General features: G+C 34.0%; 1 protein-coding gene across 2 annotated transcripts in view; it reads left to right on the top strand.

Annotated features, from left to right (window-relative positions):
- LOC137252903 (uncharacterized) overlaps positions 1-6093 on the top strand; it is a 144646-nt gene extending 138553 nt beyond the window's left edge. For both annotated transcript variants that reach the window (XM_067789038.1, XM_067789039.1), the window contains exon 5: positions 4274-6093. In XM_067789038.1, the coding sequence (XP_067645139.1) occupies positions 4274-6063 (1790 nt within the window). In that variant the 3' untranslated portion in view covers positions 6064-6093. The remainder of the gene's footprint in view (positions 1-4273) is intronic.
- Positions 6094-19271: the final 13178 nt, after the last annotated feature.

A 19271-nucleotide genomic window follows, 5' to 3' on the forward strand; every position in this document is an offset into this window, starting at 1 on the left:
AGCATTTAGGTGATTAAATTTTGAATTTCCCTACAAATCAGTAGAATTTGATAACTCTTTCTGACTAAAGAGTTATCATACAATTGAACGAAAGAAATATTCAAATAAGGATACCTTTGATGATCAAAAACTGAATATTGTTTTTCAATCACATTTTGGAATCATATTTGAATCAAATGTGTTTACTTTAGGTGATCCAAAATTTAAAATCATTTTTAATTCAGCTTTCCGAATCTTTTCTAACTATATTTGTTGACTAAATAATGAATTAACAATTTTTTGTTATATCGGCCTACTGATTTGTAAGATCGCGGGTTCGAATCGAGCTCAAGGCCTAACAATAATTATTTTATTATTATTATTGTTATTATAAATTTTTTCTTAATTGAAAAAATTATTAAATTAGAATAGAAGAAAGAAAAAATTTAGACAACTGCCAAAGCTCGTTGTATAGATCCATTTCGGGAACTGCTAAATTCCATCATCGGCAACGTTTATGCGCCGCTGTTGTAACCATTCAGCCATCACAGCAGTTTTTTGTTTATCTTCATTAATCCTACTTCTATTCTGGTTCTTGCCAATTGATATTCACAACACTGCGACATCTGTTGCAGAATGAATGTGAAAATTGGACTTGTTTGATGGCAATGCTGCCATAGTGTCAAATTTTACTTTTCATTGAAAATCTTGTTTTTTTCACATACACATATTTTTTCAATAATTAAGTTCAGAAAAAATATACATATAAAAATTTTATTATTTATACAAAAGATTTTTTTAAAGATAAGAAATAATGTAAAATGCTGCTCGTAACCGAAGATTTCCCTAACCATTTTACCACCTTCTGCTTCCCAGAAAATACGTAATGGTTGGCCAATACAAAGGCTGTGAACTATTTGAGCCCGAGGTCAGAGAAACTCTCTTGACATATGTAGCTTAATCAAGGCCGCATTAACCCTCAACGGGGCTCTAGGCAACCATAAATTTGGGGGCCCTTTTTCACGTCCGTTCCCTTCTTTTTTCGATTAAAAAATACAAACTTATATCTTTCATAAAAATTTTATTGTCACAGTGTCGATTACTATATACATTTTAAATATGTCGTTTTCAACATTTGTTTTCGACAAATTCATCAATTATATGATCAATATCGATTTACATAGTTCAATAAATCTGACTCAATGCAAAGTATACCTAACATCTCGAGTCGCTCTTGTCGCGATGTAGCTCTTTCAGCAGCTTTGATTCTTTTTAATTGCGAGAAGGATCGTTCGGCAGAACAATTTGTGATCATTAAGAAAAAAAAAAAAAAATCCGAAGAGCTATTTCTATGCTAGGAAATACCTCGGCTAATCGATCTTCCATTAGAATGTTATACAAATGACTATGATTTTTTTGTGCATAAGTGTATCTGGAGTTCACGTAACCCTGGAATTGTTTCATTTAAATGAAAAATTCTTTCAAATCTCTAGAATAAAAACGAACTAAGTTATTTATACCTTCGAGGAGGTCTCCATCACTTAGAGAAAAGTTGATGAGAAATGCAAATCTCTCTGAAACTTCCATATACACTTCGTTTGATTTCACTGTGAAGATTGTCGATGATTTCGAAGAAACCTTTTGTCCTAAAATCATAGCGCGGCGAAAAACCTACTTCTGGACTTCTGGAGCATTTCCGTCATTAGGTTGGTTTTTTCTACGATGAGTACGTTTTACGATTTCAGTATAACCTACACCAGGTAATGACTGTTTTGTTTTTTCCTCGAAATCATTGACCTTTTGCACGGAGTGAAACTAAAGTCTCTTCTAGCAATCCGTACAAAAAACCACACGTTTGCAAATCTGCTTTTTCACTTTGAAATGACTTACTCACTGAACGCATAGCAGTAGCAGTATCCAAACCACAGTCTTCAGTAAGAAACCTTAAAGTTTGATTCGCTAGACTTTCACCAGTATGACCTTCCAACTGAAGAAAAGTTAAAAACCTTTTTATTATTCAATATACTCTCCTTTCACTTCGATACACTTCTTTGCACGATTATACAATTTGTCAAATGAGTGGGAAATGTCCTTTTTAGGAACCTTGTCTAGTTTGTCGGTCGTCGCCTTTTGAATGCGGTCAATTGAGTTTTAGTTTGCTGAGTAAAATTTATTTTCAGTTCTGATTATATTTTTCTTTCACTCTCTAGAATTTTATGTTTGTAAGAAAATTTTATAAGACTTTTTAATTTTTCAGGGGCCCCAGATTTTTGGTGGCCTATTCTACCTACCTGTTAATACGGCCTTGAGTTTAATACGGCTTCAACATCCCATATCGTATCGTAAGGTGTTGACGATAATAGCTGTTGTATATAGGTCAAGTTTTTTTGAGAATTACCAGTGGTTCAAATAGTCCACGTCCGCATGCTTTCTTCCCCTGGTGAAATAAGATTATTATGAGAATGAGAAATAAAGAATAAATGGATGATATTCGCATTCAAAAATGATTAAAAAATCTCAACCAAAACGATTGAAATATGTTCACGAATATGATAAGAAAATTACTATGAAAAGCAGTTAAATATTACTCTAAAGCAATCAAAGCTCAATTTTGCAATGATATCAAATATGTATAAAAAGCGTTGCGAAATATGAATAATAAACAATTATTCAAAAATAATCACATTTAGGGTTAATTTTTCTCCCGACGGTACATTAATTTTCGAACAAAAAATGCTTTTAAATTTGAACGGGCTTAATCATCTTGGGGTATGATATCTAAATATTTTTTGATCAAATTTGTCAAAAAATGCTCGCTGGACAAATATTTAAAACACGTACTTATTTTCAAAACGAAATTTCCAAAAAAGATCGTTTTTGTACGCAAAGTCCTCAGTTGTAATGAACTAATAATTGTTTTTGCTGAAACCAATTGAAAGAACACTGTGTGACAGCAACAAAATACTTGAGAATTTATACAACTTTTCTAGTAAGCTGGAAGATCTAAGAATGACTGCATACAAGATTTTACCCGGATACCTCCAAAATGACCTTTCCGACGATATACATACCAATAGGAAAACTTCAGAAAACTGTGAAAATTTTCCCAATGAGCCAATTTTTTTAACCTTTTTTGGGTTTTGTCAAGTTTTCTGCTATCTGTATGCACTATTTTAAATGCAGACTGCACCCATCACTGAATCAGAATTGAAATAAACTAATTATGAGTTCAATGAGTATTCATTTTCTTTAATGTACTAAAAACTGGCTAAGTTATTCAAATTTTCATGAAGAGTTTGAAAAAAATATAAATTGATCAAAATGACTCAGAAGTTTTTACTTGTCGATTGTTGCCTAATTTGACTGTATCTTATGTAGTTCTCTACCGATTATTAGTTTTTCACCAGTTTTAGATAGAAAAAACATTATTATATATATTCAAGATATGACGTACACACTTTTTAGGATATGTTATGAAATTTGTGAGTACACACAAATCCACACATATTTTAAAAAGTGTGTAATTCATTTTAAAGAATGAAATTTTCCAATACTGAGTAAGAAGCTTAAAATCGGTTGAGAACTACTTATGTAAGTTACAGTCAAATTAGACAACAATTGCCAAGTAAACATTTCTGAGTCGTTTTGATGCAATTTTATATTTTTATTCAAATTTTGGTTTCATGAAAATATGAATAATGAAAAGGTGGCTCATGACTCAAAATAATAAGAAACTGAAGAAATGCATTGTTTACCTTTAACAGCTGTTTCTCGCAATTTCTTTTTTGAGTCATAAGTCACCTTTTTATAGGCCGGGTCACATATATTAAGGGTTGGTGTAGTCTGTCTATAATTTTCACAGTTGTGTTATGTTTTCCTAGTTAATATATATATCGTTGGAAAGGTCTCTTCTTATAAGATCCGGAAAGAAACTGAGGATCGGTTCCTAACGGACAAAGTTATAGGCTCGTAGGGGGTTTAAAGGTACGAAAAACTGTTTTTTACCCGTAGCTCACAATTTTCGAGGTGTCCGAGGAAAAGCTTATATGAGGAAAATATTTACATCATCTACAAGAAAATTGTATCACTTCCCAGGTTTTTTACTTTTGTCATTTCTGTAACACTGTGTACTCATTACCAATTTAAATCTATTTCTCATCAATAAAAATTAAAATTTAACAGGCCTTGTTTTATTGCATAATCTCTTTGAGTTATCAAAATCATTTCAGATTTGTTATTTAAAATTTAACGTTTGTTTCTAAATTATTTGTTTTCTTTTGTTTGCGTAAAATAGGTAAGAAGAAGGTCAGCATGAAGCGTTCAGCCACCGACCGTACCGATGTTGAAGAAGAGTTTGAAGATTATGAAATGGAAGAAATGGAAGAGTATGAGGAGGAAGAAATTGAATTGAAACATAAGCCTGGCAAGAAACTTGATCGCGAAATTGATTATACCTTTAAGCCGCGTAAAATTCTCTATGGCTATCGAATGCGTGAGAAAGATTGCAACTTTAAGATACAAGGCACAATCGCACTGGACGGACGCTCCGATGCACATGTGGACAAGATCAAACCATGCTTCTTCGCGAGTACTTTGGCAATTTTATATACAATTCTACGTCCTCTTAACCAATGGTCAGCACAGCGTGTAGATCGTGTTATCGAAAGTGGAAAAACTATTGCCAGCCGTGTTTCAAATATGACATCGGCCTTCGAAAGATTCATCAAAAACGTTACCGTTGACGATTATAAATTTGATGTCTGGGTTAAGACACATGATCCAGCGGGCATGTCCGGTGCCAATATAGCACGCAAGATATCCAAATCTATGCAAGCTCGCAAGTATATGCTCCTCCAAATATCTAATACAACATTCGCAATCTTTCACGATGAATACTATCACCTTTTCGATCCCTATCGAAGCATGGAAACAATACAAGAAGGTGAGGAAGAGGAGGATGATTATGGAGATTATGTCGAAAAAGAAGGACCTCGCAAAGGTAAATGCAAGAAAGGTGTGCAGCGCTATGCCGAACGTAATACAGCTTCGTGGATACTCTTTGCTGATGTCGAGTCACTATTGAAGTATGTGGATAAACGTGCGGCAAATCCATCTTGGCAAATGGCCGAAGAGTATGCGTTACATGTTATTGATGTGATATCGTACAGAAAGGCGGGACCGAAAACTCGTATACTGCAATTGCTTACAGATTTATCAGTGCCGATCGAATGCAAGACCACACAACATGGTGAAGATGAAGCCGTTATGTGTGCGCATCCAGAGACAATGGCATGGTTGGATCTGGAGAACTGTTTGCCCGTTTGGAGTCGCATGAATAGACGCAACACTGCTGGCCGCTACCGCAATTTGCCTGTAACTAAATTGAAACGTTTCGATATCGAGATTGATGGTCGTTTGTGGTCTCTTTGGGGCAATCTACATCCTGAAGCGCCAGTATTTGATACACAATCGCGTGGTAAACAATATCTGGCATGCAATGTGATGGCTTGTTGCGCTGCAAAGGTATATCGATTGACCGATTGGAGTCCACATTTACTCGATACGATAGTCATCAATGGCGATCGTTACCATCGTGAGAGTTTGGAAAATATTAAAGTTTTGGATTACGAATTCTCGTTAGAGGACTTAAATTTAGAATGTTCACTTGAGAGCATTAAATTTGTTGTACATCTCGAGCACGTGGCATTTGGTAAATTGTATAATCCAGGCACTCGTACTACAATGAATTTGGCCGATGCGCTGATGTACTTCTTCAGTCATTTCCAATTTGGTATTTTGCAGTGTTATAGGCATTCTTTGGCTATTGGACGTACAATGGGCTTTGATGGTGGTTTCTTTATGTACGATTGCCAGAGCAAGGATCATCCGCTGTTCCCGAAAGGACAAGGTGCTTCATATCTATTGCGTACCAAACATCTTGAAGTCTTGCTTTACTGTATCGTGGTGACGCTCAATGTTCCATATTATAACGTGAGTTTCACTTTACATAAAGTGGAAATGTTAAGAGAGGGTGCTTCTCTTGATGAGGAAGGAGAAGCAAGTGAAAATACTGGCAATAATTAAATTAGTACAAAAACTATTTAAAATTTTGCACATTTAATTTTGTAAGATTTAGACATAAAATTAACGTTATTGTGAAATATTTATATTCAAAAAATATAATAATAAATCAAACACAACAACAACTATAAAACAATCTTCTCTAGATAGGAGCTACTCATAACATCGTGAATAAGACAAGTATGATATCTTCTGATTGATAGCGCCATATCTGCCCGTCTGTCCGTCCGTTAACACGATAACTTGAGCAAACATTAAGATATCTTCACCATATTTGAAATACGGGCTTATCTGTATCCAGAATATAAACATAGGTATTGAAAGCGAAATTGAGCGAAATCGATATCGAAAATTTGGAAAAAATTATATAATTCAAAAACAAACACCGTTAAGCTAATGAAATTTGGTAGGTAGATTCGTTTTATGACGAAAACCTTATATTTCAAAAAATTTTGGAATATGGGCGTGGCGCCACCCACATTTAGAAGAAGAAAATTTGGAAGTTTAACAAACCGTAAAAAATAAAAACTAAATAAATAAATAATGAAATAAATAAATAAATAAATATTCCTAAAGCTCTAACTTTAATAAAGTTTGCAATAACTCTATGGTATTTAACTACATTTATTTATTTAGTCTATGATTGACACATAAGATTACATAAGAGTTCATATGTTTATATATAATAAAGAAACACTTAACCTAAAGCAGAAAAGAGCATATTTTTAAAGCATTACCGCGATAAAGAAAAATCAAGACAATGTTTATGATTAATTGACTTAAAATTCTCAACAGCAAACACATAATGTTGACGCAAAGTGCGTTGTGGAACATGGAAGTTCAAAGATTCAAGAATTATTGGACAATCGATTATGCCATTAACAATATCATAAAGGAACATAATTGTGGATATTACTATTCTACTTTCCAGGGAATGAAGGTTAATTAACTTACACCTTGAAGAATAAGGAGGAAGGGGCTGGTCGAATTTTATATCAGATAAACAAGAATTCATAAAAGTTTTCTGAACACGTTCAATTCTCATATTGTGAACCTCATAGTGAGGACTCCATATGATAGAAGTATATTCAAGCCTAGATCTAACGCATTATACAACAGCTTCTTAAATTCGGAGCCATTTATTTTAATAAATGCTAATAAGGCGAAAGCTTTGACTGATATTCTACCTCACTAGTTGTATGGTTGAGCTAAAAACAAAACTTAAACAAATTTTGAATTGGGCGTGACCCGAAAAGCCGAAAAAAATCTCCCAATCCGAACGAAATTTGGCATAAACATTTTTTTCATAGCTTGAACTGTTTGCTCTGAAAATGAGCGAAATCGCCTGAAAGCCACTTCTACTTTTCATACCCAGCGTGCTTTGCACAGAGAATTTTGGTAACATAACGGTTCATAGTAACGGCATAAACGAATCGAGATAAATATAGACGTCCATATATCAAAATGCTAAGGATGAAAAAACGAATTTATTTATTCGTCTGCCTGTGCACTCGATAACTTGAGTAAACATTGAGATATGTAATTGATGGGTTCCTTGGCACTCATCTTCCATCACTATATTACGAAAAGTATAAATATTTACGTTAAATAATATCGTCCGGAGTCGAAAATTCGCCAATTCAATTTCTTTGATAAGAGATATCAAAATTAAAGCAATAATGGAAGTTTCCATACATGAGGCATATGTAAAAATTTCCCCCTCTTTGAGATGTACTCCAGTCCCTTTCGCATAACTTCTACTGCTTTGTACAATACGGTGATTATGTGGAGCAGCTCCAAACCAAATTTCACTAACCAGGCGCTTTTGGTATTTCATCTCTTTGTACAAAAATAAATAAAAAAATGTTAAGCACTTCGTTTATGTAAATGGACAAAAATCAGCGAAAAATTACTAATAAATTGACTAATAATAACTCCTTTCCTACCAACTTTCTAATCCAAGTAATGTACGCTCCACTTTTATATTTTTACTTCTCATAAATATTTTTGCAATTTCTATGTCAAAATTTAAAAACCGAAGTTTAGCAACAATTTGTCTTTATATAAGGAGACACTTTTCGCAAATTTTTGTCCATTTACATAAAGGAAGTGCTTAACATTTTTTGTATCTTATTTTTATTTTCTCCGTTTCTTACATTTTCTCGGTGTCTTAACCTATCTGTTAAGTTTTACGCTTGTAGCTCAATGAGAACTTACATACATAAAAGTCAATCCCAAAATTCCCTCCGTTCCGTTTGATTGTTCTAAATATCTCAGTCCGTGCGCCCCCTAGCGAAACTTTTTGTATTGTGTCATGGGCTGTCATCGACGTCGGAGTTAATGTAACAGAAGCCTTATAATCTCACCCTGTTTCCAACGTGGTGCAACCCTGTTGTCTATTGTGAATGGACAACTGGTGTTGAGACAAGTTGGAAACGGGGAGATCGGCTCGAAAAAATCGAGCGGCCATTACAATTTTGGCTGGACATCGCGGCGGACTCAATTTTTTTATTAGAACCCCAGAAAAACAATATAGTGCACCATAAATTAAAAAAAATCAAATAAACCGAAAGTGGTGCTTTTATTTATTTGTTGCGAGTCAAAAAGACACCTAGTTATCAAGGGCAGACACCATAATAGCTACCACACGTATTACAGAGACAATGGTATGGAGGCGGCGCCCTCCAAAACGACAGCTGGATGCAGGCAACGTGATGGGACCGTGGCATAGGTAAGACATAACCTCGCAAAGAGAACTCCGGTAACTTCATGGAGTTCACATGGCGACCGTGACCGTGGAAAAAACTATAAAAAGGAAACAAGCGCTAATTAAACTAAATATGAGAACTAAGAATCTATAACTAAAAACACATATACAATTCTAATGCAACTAAAAATACATACACAGTTCAAGAGCAACTAAAATAAAACAGTTTTATTAATTTACAAACTAAATGAACTTAAACAGGATACTAAACTACGGCGTGCACTACTACGCGCATTTCTGGGTGCACATCCCAGTTTGCACTCCATGTAAAGCACTACAAAAAAAAAAAAAAAATTTAAAAAACTACAAAAAAAAATATAAAATGCAAAAAAACTACAAAAAGTATATATAAAAAATTCAAAACCCTAAAAATATATAAAACGCAAAAATTTACAAAAAAAAAAAATTCCAATCATAACGGCATATAAAAGCCCACGCCAGGACCAACAAACATCAGCAGTAGCAGCGACCAATGGCAGCAGCATCGACATCGGCAACAGTCGTAATTACCAGCCACCAACGGCAGCAGATGTAGCAGCAAAAAAACAAATAAGTATATACAAATATGTATATAGGTATTCAAAATTACTTTTTTAGGAATGTTAATAAATATATGTATACTTAACGTCACAATTTTTTTTTGTTTAAACGCGGTGTGTCCGCATTACATAGTACACATTTTGGATTTTTCTTAAAACAATGCATACGTTTATATAAATATCTAAAATATTTTGATATCTTCTCTTTTCGAATTTGAATCGAATTTTGAATTTTTCTTGCGTCAAATAATTAGATTAAAAAAAAACATTTTTTTATACACAAACTAGAAAAAAATTTAATTGGTGATATACAACCCAAACTCGTATTTTCATTTGCAGTAATGCAAATCGCGGCCACCGTGGTGTGATAGTAGCGTGCTCCTACTACACCGTATGCCCTGGGTTCGCACCCCGGGCAAAGCAACATCAAAATTTTAGAAATAATGTTTTTCAATTAGAAGAAAATTTTTCTAAGCGGGGTCGCCCCTCGGCAGTGTTTGGCAAGCGCTCCGGTTGTATTTCTGCCATGAAAAGCTCTCAGTGGAAACTCATCTGCCTTGCAGATGCCGTTCGGAGTCGGCATAAAACATGTAGGTCCCGTCCGGCCAATTTGTAGGGAAAATCAAGAGGAGGACGACGCAAATTGGAAGAGAAGCTCGGCCTTCGGAGGTTATCGCGCCTTATATTTATTTTTTTTAATGCAAATCTATATTTGGAAATTATAGAAATTTTTATAAAGTGTGTATATATATGCATATAAATCGTGGCTAAAAGAAAATATAGTGCATTTTAAAATAACGTATGCATATAAATTGACACACTTTGTGAAAATTTAATTACTTTTGAAAACATTCAATACTTTTAAAACACTTTAAAAATTTACTACATTAAAAACTTTATTAAATTCTTAATACATCCTATACTTTGAAAATACTTTAAAATACAAAAAAAAAAAAAACAAAAAAAAACAATAAAAAAATATAAAAAAAAAAATGATAAAACAAAATAAAATTTAATACAAAAAAAAGAAAACGAAAAAAAGAAACATTTTGCTGTGAAACGGTGCGGGCGACACGTTAAACAATGTTGAAATAAATACTAAATTGCAAGAAACATATCCCGTTTAAAATTAAATCGCCTTGCGAAAATTGGGGAAAAAATAGATCAGTCTTCCATTGTAGGTCGTATATGGTAGCACACCCGGTGCAAAACAAAATTTTTCAAATCCAAAACTTAATTGACGGTTCATCAGGAATACAATTCAATCCACTTTCAAGCAATTCTAACTTCCAATAACCCTAAAAAATTTATGCCAAAATTCAATACACAGTTCAAGTAAAGCGGTTTCAAATTAGATTATAAAATCATTTTAAATCTCTTTTCAATGAAAATTTTTTTGCACATTCATGACACAAACTTGCCACTTTCTCTCATTCAACTTAGGTGATAAAACAACTTCAAATTCCCTTTCAATTCAAATTTGTTCAAATTTATGTCTCAAATCTGCAGCAACAATTCAATTTAGTTTAATACAACTTGGGTTTGGCTCGAAATCCCCAAACACAAAATCCCCAAATCAAAAGCCCCAAATCAAAATCCCCAAACACAAAATCCCTAAATACAAAATCCCCAAATTCAAAATCCCCAATTCCACATTTCTTACATTTGATTTATTTCATTGCATTTCCAAACAAAAGTTTTTTGTTTTTATTAATTAACAACACATATCTAACATAAAAATAACATATTATGATTAAAGGATACAGAATTCAAGTTAATTAAAACGAAAGTAAAATATTATTTGCAACAGCTCGTAAATAATTAATTTTATCTAGTTTGGTACGATTTTTTAAATTTTTTTTTTATTTTTTTTTTCGACGTTTCAACTTTGCTTTTTTACAGGTATTTCTATTCCTGACTGGAGCTTTTCCAAATTTGTCTTTATTAAAATCATTTCTTTTCCCAGCTCTCGTATTATTGCGTACAGACACAGTTCTTTCTGCCAACAATAATTTTAAGTCTTCGGTGCCAGGCCTCTATGGAGTTTTGGGTCCGAGGAAAGTTTTCTTTGAAGGTATCTGCTACACTACAAAACTCAGGTTCATATTTCGGATTGCTAGATCCGGGTTTTCCGATTAAATAGTTAACCCTAAACCAAGCACCAATTTTTTTAAAGTCATAATCTTCAGTATTAGCAAACAGCTCTTTAAATACACCAACACCTCCTCTGTAGGTACAAATACCAGGCTTTTTAGCATACGTATGTGCATACTGAAATTGCAATCATTCCCATATTTTCGAGTTAGTCTCTCTTTTTGTATGCGTCTCCACATTATCTGGCCAAAGTGAAATAAACAGCCTTTGTACTTCGCATCAGGAAAATATTCTTTTGCAGCAGATGCTATAGTTTTTTCAAAATCGGAAATAATTCTAGTGGGATTTAAGCATATATTTTTTGAAGCAGCCAAGAAACTTAACCGATGAAAATACTCTTCGTATGCTTGCTTTGATTTGTTGCTCATTAAGCAAAAAATTAGGGGCACAAACTGACCATCGATTAGGCCTTGAATTGTGAAAAGCTGTCGGAATAGAGTTGGCACCACATAAAATGTACCATCCATTAACCAGCATTGCGAACTACCCAAGGCTTTTAATGAGTACGTTGTACCCAATATTATGTTTTTCTCATCACCGAAACAGCATTCACTTAAAAAAAATGGTTCACCTTCCAAATTTCTTAAATCTTCGGGAAATTTTATGTCTTGCGAACTAATTGGCTCGCTACATACGTCATGCAATTTTCGAATATGTCGTACTTTAAGCTTTTGTGCTCGTTTTGAAGGAAGGTACACCCTACACTCTGGCTCACAATTTACTACAGTTTCCCTAATGATTTTGGAAGGTTGAAGTCCTGGCGAATTGGCCAATTCTTTTAATTTAGCGTTGGCATTTATCGTGGCCAAATGAAAGCTTCGGGGATCGTGAGAGTGTTCGGTGGGGCTTTTTTAATTGCATGCTCTTGATTATTCGATTATGTTGTCACTACCATACTTTTACACAATAGAGACTTCCTTTCCGCACACGACCAACGATATTGCTCTTTATTTCTGGAATGCAGATGGAAAGTATACCCATCAACAAATAACAAATCTTTCCCTTTGTTGGACTTTTGTATTTTGATTTCCGTTTTATTTATTTATTAAAAAGTTTTTTCAAGCACTAATAGCTAACACAAGCACAAGCGAACGATACTCGTATAATACTTCAAATGTAACTATGTTTTTTTAAATATGTATGCACACATTCATGCATATGTTCAAAGTTGACTTTGTTCTTTCTATTTCCTAAACAGCAAGTTGAGAAAGAAATTTTGAAACACCGGCTTCGCAATCCCCAGTATTTCTGTGCAGAGCCCCCTTTTGAGGAGGTGGCCAACGGCCATGCTTCATAAAAATAACCCTTAGCCGATCCAACTCTGGCTATGCGATCCCCAGTATTTCCGCATTAAAAAAATTTTCTGCGTAGGTGGCCTACGGCCACGCTTATAAAAATAACCCTGGGCTTCGCCATGCCAATTCCGGATGTGTGCACTAACCGTGGCTACCGCCACGGTGATGTCCTTCTGCGTAGTACACCCTTCTGCGTAGGCCTTCGGACGGGCTTCATAAAAATACCTCTTAGCCGATCCGACACTGGCTACGCGATCCCCAGTATTTCTGTTCTACGTAGGCGGCCCATGACCGCGCTTACAAAAAATAACCCACGGCCGATCCTACACTTGAAGGATTCGGTATTTGGGGATTTTGCACTTGGGGATTTTGAATTTGGGGATTTTGTGTTTGGGGATTTTGTGTTTGGGGATTTTGAATTTGGGGAATTTTTTTTGGGGGATTTTGTGTTTAGGGATTTTGTTTTTGGAGATTTTGAGCCTCTCCATACAATTTAGGCTACAAAGTCATTTGAAATCTCTCTTCAATTCAAATTTGTTCATACTCATACCCCAAACTTGCAACTTTTTCACAATTCGATTTAGATTATAAAATCATTTGAACCTTCTTTTTCATTCAAATTTGTTAATGTCCAAGCATACAAAGCTGCAAGTGTAAGAGTTTTTCTTCTGCTAATGTCAAATTTCGAAACAAAATTCAAAGAATTGAGACAAAATTTCTTTAAAATTAAAAATACGCGTTTTACATACAGGTCGTTCCTTACCGACAACGCATGAGAAGTTAAATCAGGGCCGTAGCCAGAAAATTGCCTTGGGGGGAATTCAAAAACAATTTTTTTTGCAGTTAAATAAATAAAAAAAAAAATGTTGTCTTTAGCTTTAACATTAAAGTACTTGTATTCAGAATATGATATGAAAAAGGTTACATTAAAAACTCAAGCGCATGCGTCGGCTTTTCTTTGCCATTTCATCTAAAATTTCATCAACGGTAACAATTTGATCACGGTGGATGCTTAGTGATGCACATCCATTCAATCGATTTTCACTCATCGTGTTTCTCAAATAGTTTTTAATCAGCCTAAGAGTTGAAAAAGATCTCTCATTCGTTGCCGTTGTTACTGGAAGCGTACACAAGATTTTCAACAACATGTGAACATTAAGAAAAGCTACAGAATCGCATTCCTGTAATATTAATCATAGATAAATTGATAAAAAAAAAAACAAAGTACCTCCTTCAGGAATAAGTAGAATTCATGCTTTTTGAGCCTATGCATGAGATCTAACGTATACGTATATGAAATTCAAAAGAAAGAAACTGATCGAATAGAAAAAAATTTAATTTAAAAAAGTCATATCTACACGGAGAAAACATTAATGTACTTTTTACATTTTTTCATTTGTCAAATAATTTGAATTTTACATTTTTGAAATGTGTTTTTGGTATGAAGAAAAAATGTAGATATTACGTTATAATAATGTGTTTTCCACATGGAAAATAATGTCAAATTTGCATTATATTTCAAAATAGGAAATGTGTACTTCGAAAAAATGCTGTAAATTTAATAAATGTGGAGAATAAAATCAAAGCACGAGAATTAGTATCGTTTAGTTCGGCAAACAAACAGAACCGTAAGCAATGTTTATATGTAGCTTGTCGCCGTGACGTAAGGGCAGAAGAGTCTTCAAATATTCAGACGCATAGAGTTTTCAAATCGCCTGAAAGCCACTTCTACTTTTCATACCCAGCGTGCTTTGCACAGAGAATTTTGGTAACATAACGGTTCATAGTAACGGCATAAACGAATCGAGATAAATATAGACGTCCATATATCAAAATGCTAAGGATGAAAAAACGAATTTATTTATTCGTCTGCCTGTGCACTCGATAACTTGAGTAAACATTGAGATATGTAATTGATGGGTTCCTTGGCACTCATCTTCCATCGCTATATTACGAAAAATATAAAGATTTACGTTAAATAATATCGCCCGGAGTCGAAAATTCGCCAATTCAATTTCATTGATAAGAGATATCAAAATTAAAGCAATAATGGAAGTTTCCATACATGAGGCATATGTAAAAATTTCCCCCTCTTTGAGATGTACTCCAGTCCCTTTCGCATAACTTCTACTGCTTTGTACAATACGGTGATTATGTGGAGCAGCTCCAAACCAAATTTCACTAACCAGGCGCTTTTGGTATTTCATCTCTTTGTACAAAAATAAATAAAAAAATGTTAAGCACTTCGTTTATGTAAATGGACAAAAATCAGCGAAAAATTACTAATAAATTGACTAATAATAACTCCTTTCCTACCAACTTTCTAATCCAAGTAATGTACGCTCCACTTTTATATTTTTACTTCTCATAAATATTTTTGCAATTTCTATGTCAAAATTTAAAAACCGAAGTTTAGCAACAATTTGTCTTTATATAAGGAGACATTTTTCGCAAATTTTTGTCCATTTACATAAAGGAAGTGCTTAACATTTTTTGTATCTTATTTTTATTTTCTCCGTTTCTTACATTTTCTCGGTGTCTTAACCTATCTGTTAAGTTTTACGCTTGTAGCTCAATGAGAACTTGCATACATAAAAATCAATCCCAAAATTCCCTCCGTTCCGTTTGATTGTTCTAAATATCTCAGTCCGTGCGCCCCCTAGCGAAACTTTTTGTATTGTGTCATGGGCTGTCATCGACGTCTGAGTTAATGTAACAGAAGCCTTATAATCTCACCCTGTTTCCAACGTGGTGCAACCCTGTTGTCTATTGTGAATGGACAACTGGTGTTGGAACAAGTTGGAAACGGGGAGGTCGGCTGGAAAAAATCGAGCGGCCATTACAGTTTTGGCTGGACATCGCGGCGGACTCAATTTTTTTATTAGAACCCAAAAAAACAATATAGTGCACCATAAATTAAAAAAAATCAAATAAACCGAAAGTGGTGCTTTTATTTATTTGTTGCGAGTCAAAAAGACACCTAGTTATCAAGGGCAGACACCATAATAGCTACCACACGTATTACAGAGACAATGGTATGGAGGCGGCGCCCTCCAAAACGACAGCTGGATGCAGGCAACGTGATGGGACCGTGGCATAGGTAAGACATAACCTCGCAAAGAGAACTCCGGTAACTTCATGGAGTTCACATGGCGACCGTGACCGTGGAAAAAACTATAAAAAGGAAACAAGCGCTAATTAAACTAAATATGAGAACTAAGAATCTATAACTAAAAACACATATACAATTCTAATGCAACTAAAAATACATACACAGTTCAAAAGCAACTAAAATAAAACAGTTTTATTAATTTACAAACTAAATGAACTTAAACAGGATACTAAACTACGGCGTGCACTACTACGCGCATTTCTGGGTGAACATCCCAGTTTGCACTCCATGTAAAGCACTACAAAAAAAAATTTAAAAAACTACAAAAAAAATATAAAATACAAAAAAACTACAAAAAATATATATAAAAAATTCAAAACCCTAAAAATATATAAAACGCAAAAATTTACAAAAAAAAAAAAAATTCCAATCATAACGGCATATAAAAGCCCACGCCAGGACCAACAAACATCAGCAGTAGCAGCGACCAATGGCAGCAGCATCGACATCGGCAACAGTGGTAATTAGCAGCCACCAACGGCAGCAGATGTAGCAGCAAAAAAACAAATAAGTATATACAAATATGTATGTATATAGGTATTCAAAATTACTTTTTTAGGAATGTTAATAAATATATGTATACTTAACGTCACAATTTTTTTTTGTTTAAACGCGGTGTGTCCGCATTACATAGTACACATTTTGGATTTTTCTTAAAACAATGCATACGTTTATATAAATATCTAAAATATTTTGATATCTTCTCTTTTCGAATTTGAATCGAATTTTGAATTTTTCTTGCGTCAAATAATTAGATAAAAAAAAATTTTTTTTACACAAACTAGAAAAAAATTTAATTGGTGATATACAACCCAAACTCGTATTTTCATTTGCAGTAATGCAAATCGCGGCCACCGTGGTGTGATAGTAGCGTGTTCCTACTACACCGTATGCCCTGGGTTCGCACCCCGGGCAAAGCAACATCAAAATTTTAGAAATAATGTTTTTCAATTAGAAGAAAATTTTTCTCAGCGGGGTCGCCCCTCGGCAGTGTTTGGCAAGCGCTCCGGATGTATTTCTGCCATGAAAAGCTCTCAGTGGAAACTCATCTGCCTTGCAGATGCCGTTCGGAGTCGGCATAAAACATGTAGGTCCCGTCCGGCCAATTTGTAGGGAAAATCAAGAGGAGCACGACGCAAATTGGAAGAGAAGCTCGGCCTTCGGAGGTTATCGCGCCTTATATTATTTTTTTTTTAATGCAAATCTATATTTGGAAATTATAGAAATTTTTATAAAGTGTGTATATATATGCATATAAATCGTGGCTAAAAGAAAATATAGTGCATTTTAAAATAACGTATGCATATAAATTGACACACTTTGTGAAAATTTAATTACTTTTGAACACATTCAATACTTATAAAACACTTTAAAAATTTACTACATTAAAAACTTTATTAAATTCTTAATACATTCTATACTTTGAAAATACTTTAAAATACAAAAAAAAAAAAAACAAAAAAACACAATAAAAAAAATATAAAAAAAATGATAAAACAAAATAAAATTTAATACAAAAAAATTTTTAATACAAAAAAAAACGAAAAAAAAGAAACATTTTGCTGTGAAACGGTGCGGCCGACACGTTAAACAATATTGAAATAAATACTAAATTGCAAGAAACATATCCCGTTTAAAATTAAATCGCCTTGCGAAAATTGGGAAAAAAATAGATCAGTCTTCCATTGTAGGTCGTATATGGTAGCACGCCCGGTGCAAAACAAAATTTTTCAAATCCAAAACTTAATTGACGGTTCATCTGAAATACAATTCAATCCACTTTCAAGCAATTCTAACTTCCAATAACCCTAACAAATTTATGCCAAAATTCAATACACAGTTCAAGTAAAGCGGTTTCAGATTAGATTATAAAATCATTTTAAATCTCTTTTCAATGAAAATTTTTTTTCACATTCATGACACAAACTTGCCACTTTCTCTCATTCAACTTAGGTGATAAAACAACTTCAAATTCCCTTTCAATTCAAATTTGTTCAAATTCATGTCTCAAATCTGCAGCAACAATTCAATTTAGTTTAATACAACTTGGGTTTGGCTCGAAATCCCCAAACACAAAATCCCCAAATCAAAAGCCCCAAATCAAAATCCCCAAACACACAATCCCCAAATACAAAATCCCCAAATTCAAAATCCCCAATTCCACATTTCTTACATTTGATTTATTTCATTGCATTTCCAAACAAAAGTTTTTTGTTTTTATTAATTCACAACACATATCTAACATAAAAATAACATATTGTCACGGATATTAGCATCACTAAGCTATACCATCACTAAGGCGATGCTAAGGTAATGGTAAGCGGTATTTACGTCAATAATCAAATCATGTATACATAGATATAAGCAGCCGAGAGATGTCACAAACAGATGCATTTACTTATACGCCTATGTGTGTGCGAGAGACTGTAAACTACAAACTCACATACATCTGAGAGACGATGAAAAGTAGAAAATTGTAAACAAGTAGAAACTATATGAGAACTATAAACACTCGAAATAGTTGGTAAGTTCTGGAAATAGAAGAGCCTAGATGTATGCAGCGTAAACTATAAAAGTGGCGCAAGCGAGTAAAAAGTAATTCAGTTTGAGTTGAGCTATCAATCAGTTTAATTAAGCACGCGATCTGGCGGCCAATAGTAGAGTTTCATTTGAGTTATCAATCAGTTTGGTTATTAAGCCAGCGAGTAGCAAAGTATAAGTGTTATTGTGAAGTACTTTAATAAAGGCCATTTTTCCATTGTTCAATATTGGAGTTATTTATTCAACAGTTTAGTGATTCGAACTTAGCGGAGGATTGCAAATAAGAGGATTTGCAAGTAAAATTCGTTACAATTGGTGTCAGAAGAGGAATTGTTGAATAAATTCCGAAGACTTCGAATAAACTTGGACATGGCAAAGTTAAGTGAATTGAAGATCCCGCAACTGAAGAAGGAGTTGGAGAGCCGTGGATTGAATACAAGCGGCGCTAAACTCGAACTTCAGGCACGGATACGAGAGGCAATGTAAGCAGAAGGAATTGATGTGGAAGAGTATGTCTTTCATCTTGATGGCGAGGAGACAACAAAAATTGAAGAGAAAAACGAAACATCGCAGACGGTTACCAGTACAGACTTGAACATGATTTTAGCTGCAATATCTGCTCAAACATCGACAGTGTCATCTCAACTGGCAGAACAGCAAACATATATGGAATCGCAGGAGAACCGTATAACATCCAAGATGGAAGAGCAGAAGACATATATGGCATCACAACTAGAATCGCA

The sequence above is a fragment of the Eurosta solidaginis genome, chromosome 5 (assembly GCF_040869045.1).
Source record: "Eurosta solidaginis isolate ZX-2024a chromosome 5, ASM4086904v1, whole genome shotgun sequence".
Taxonomy (NCBI): Eukaryota; Metazoa; Arthropoda; class Insecta; order Diptera; family Tephritidae; genus Eurosta; species Eurosta solidaginis.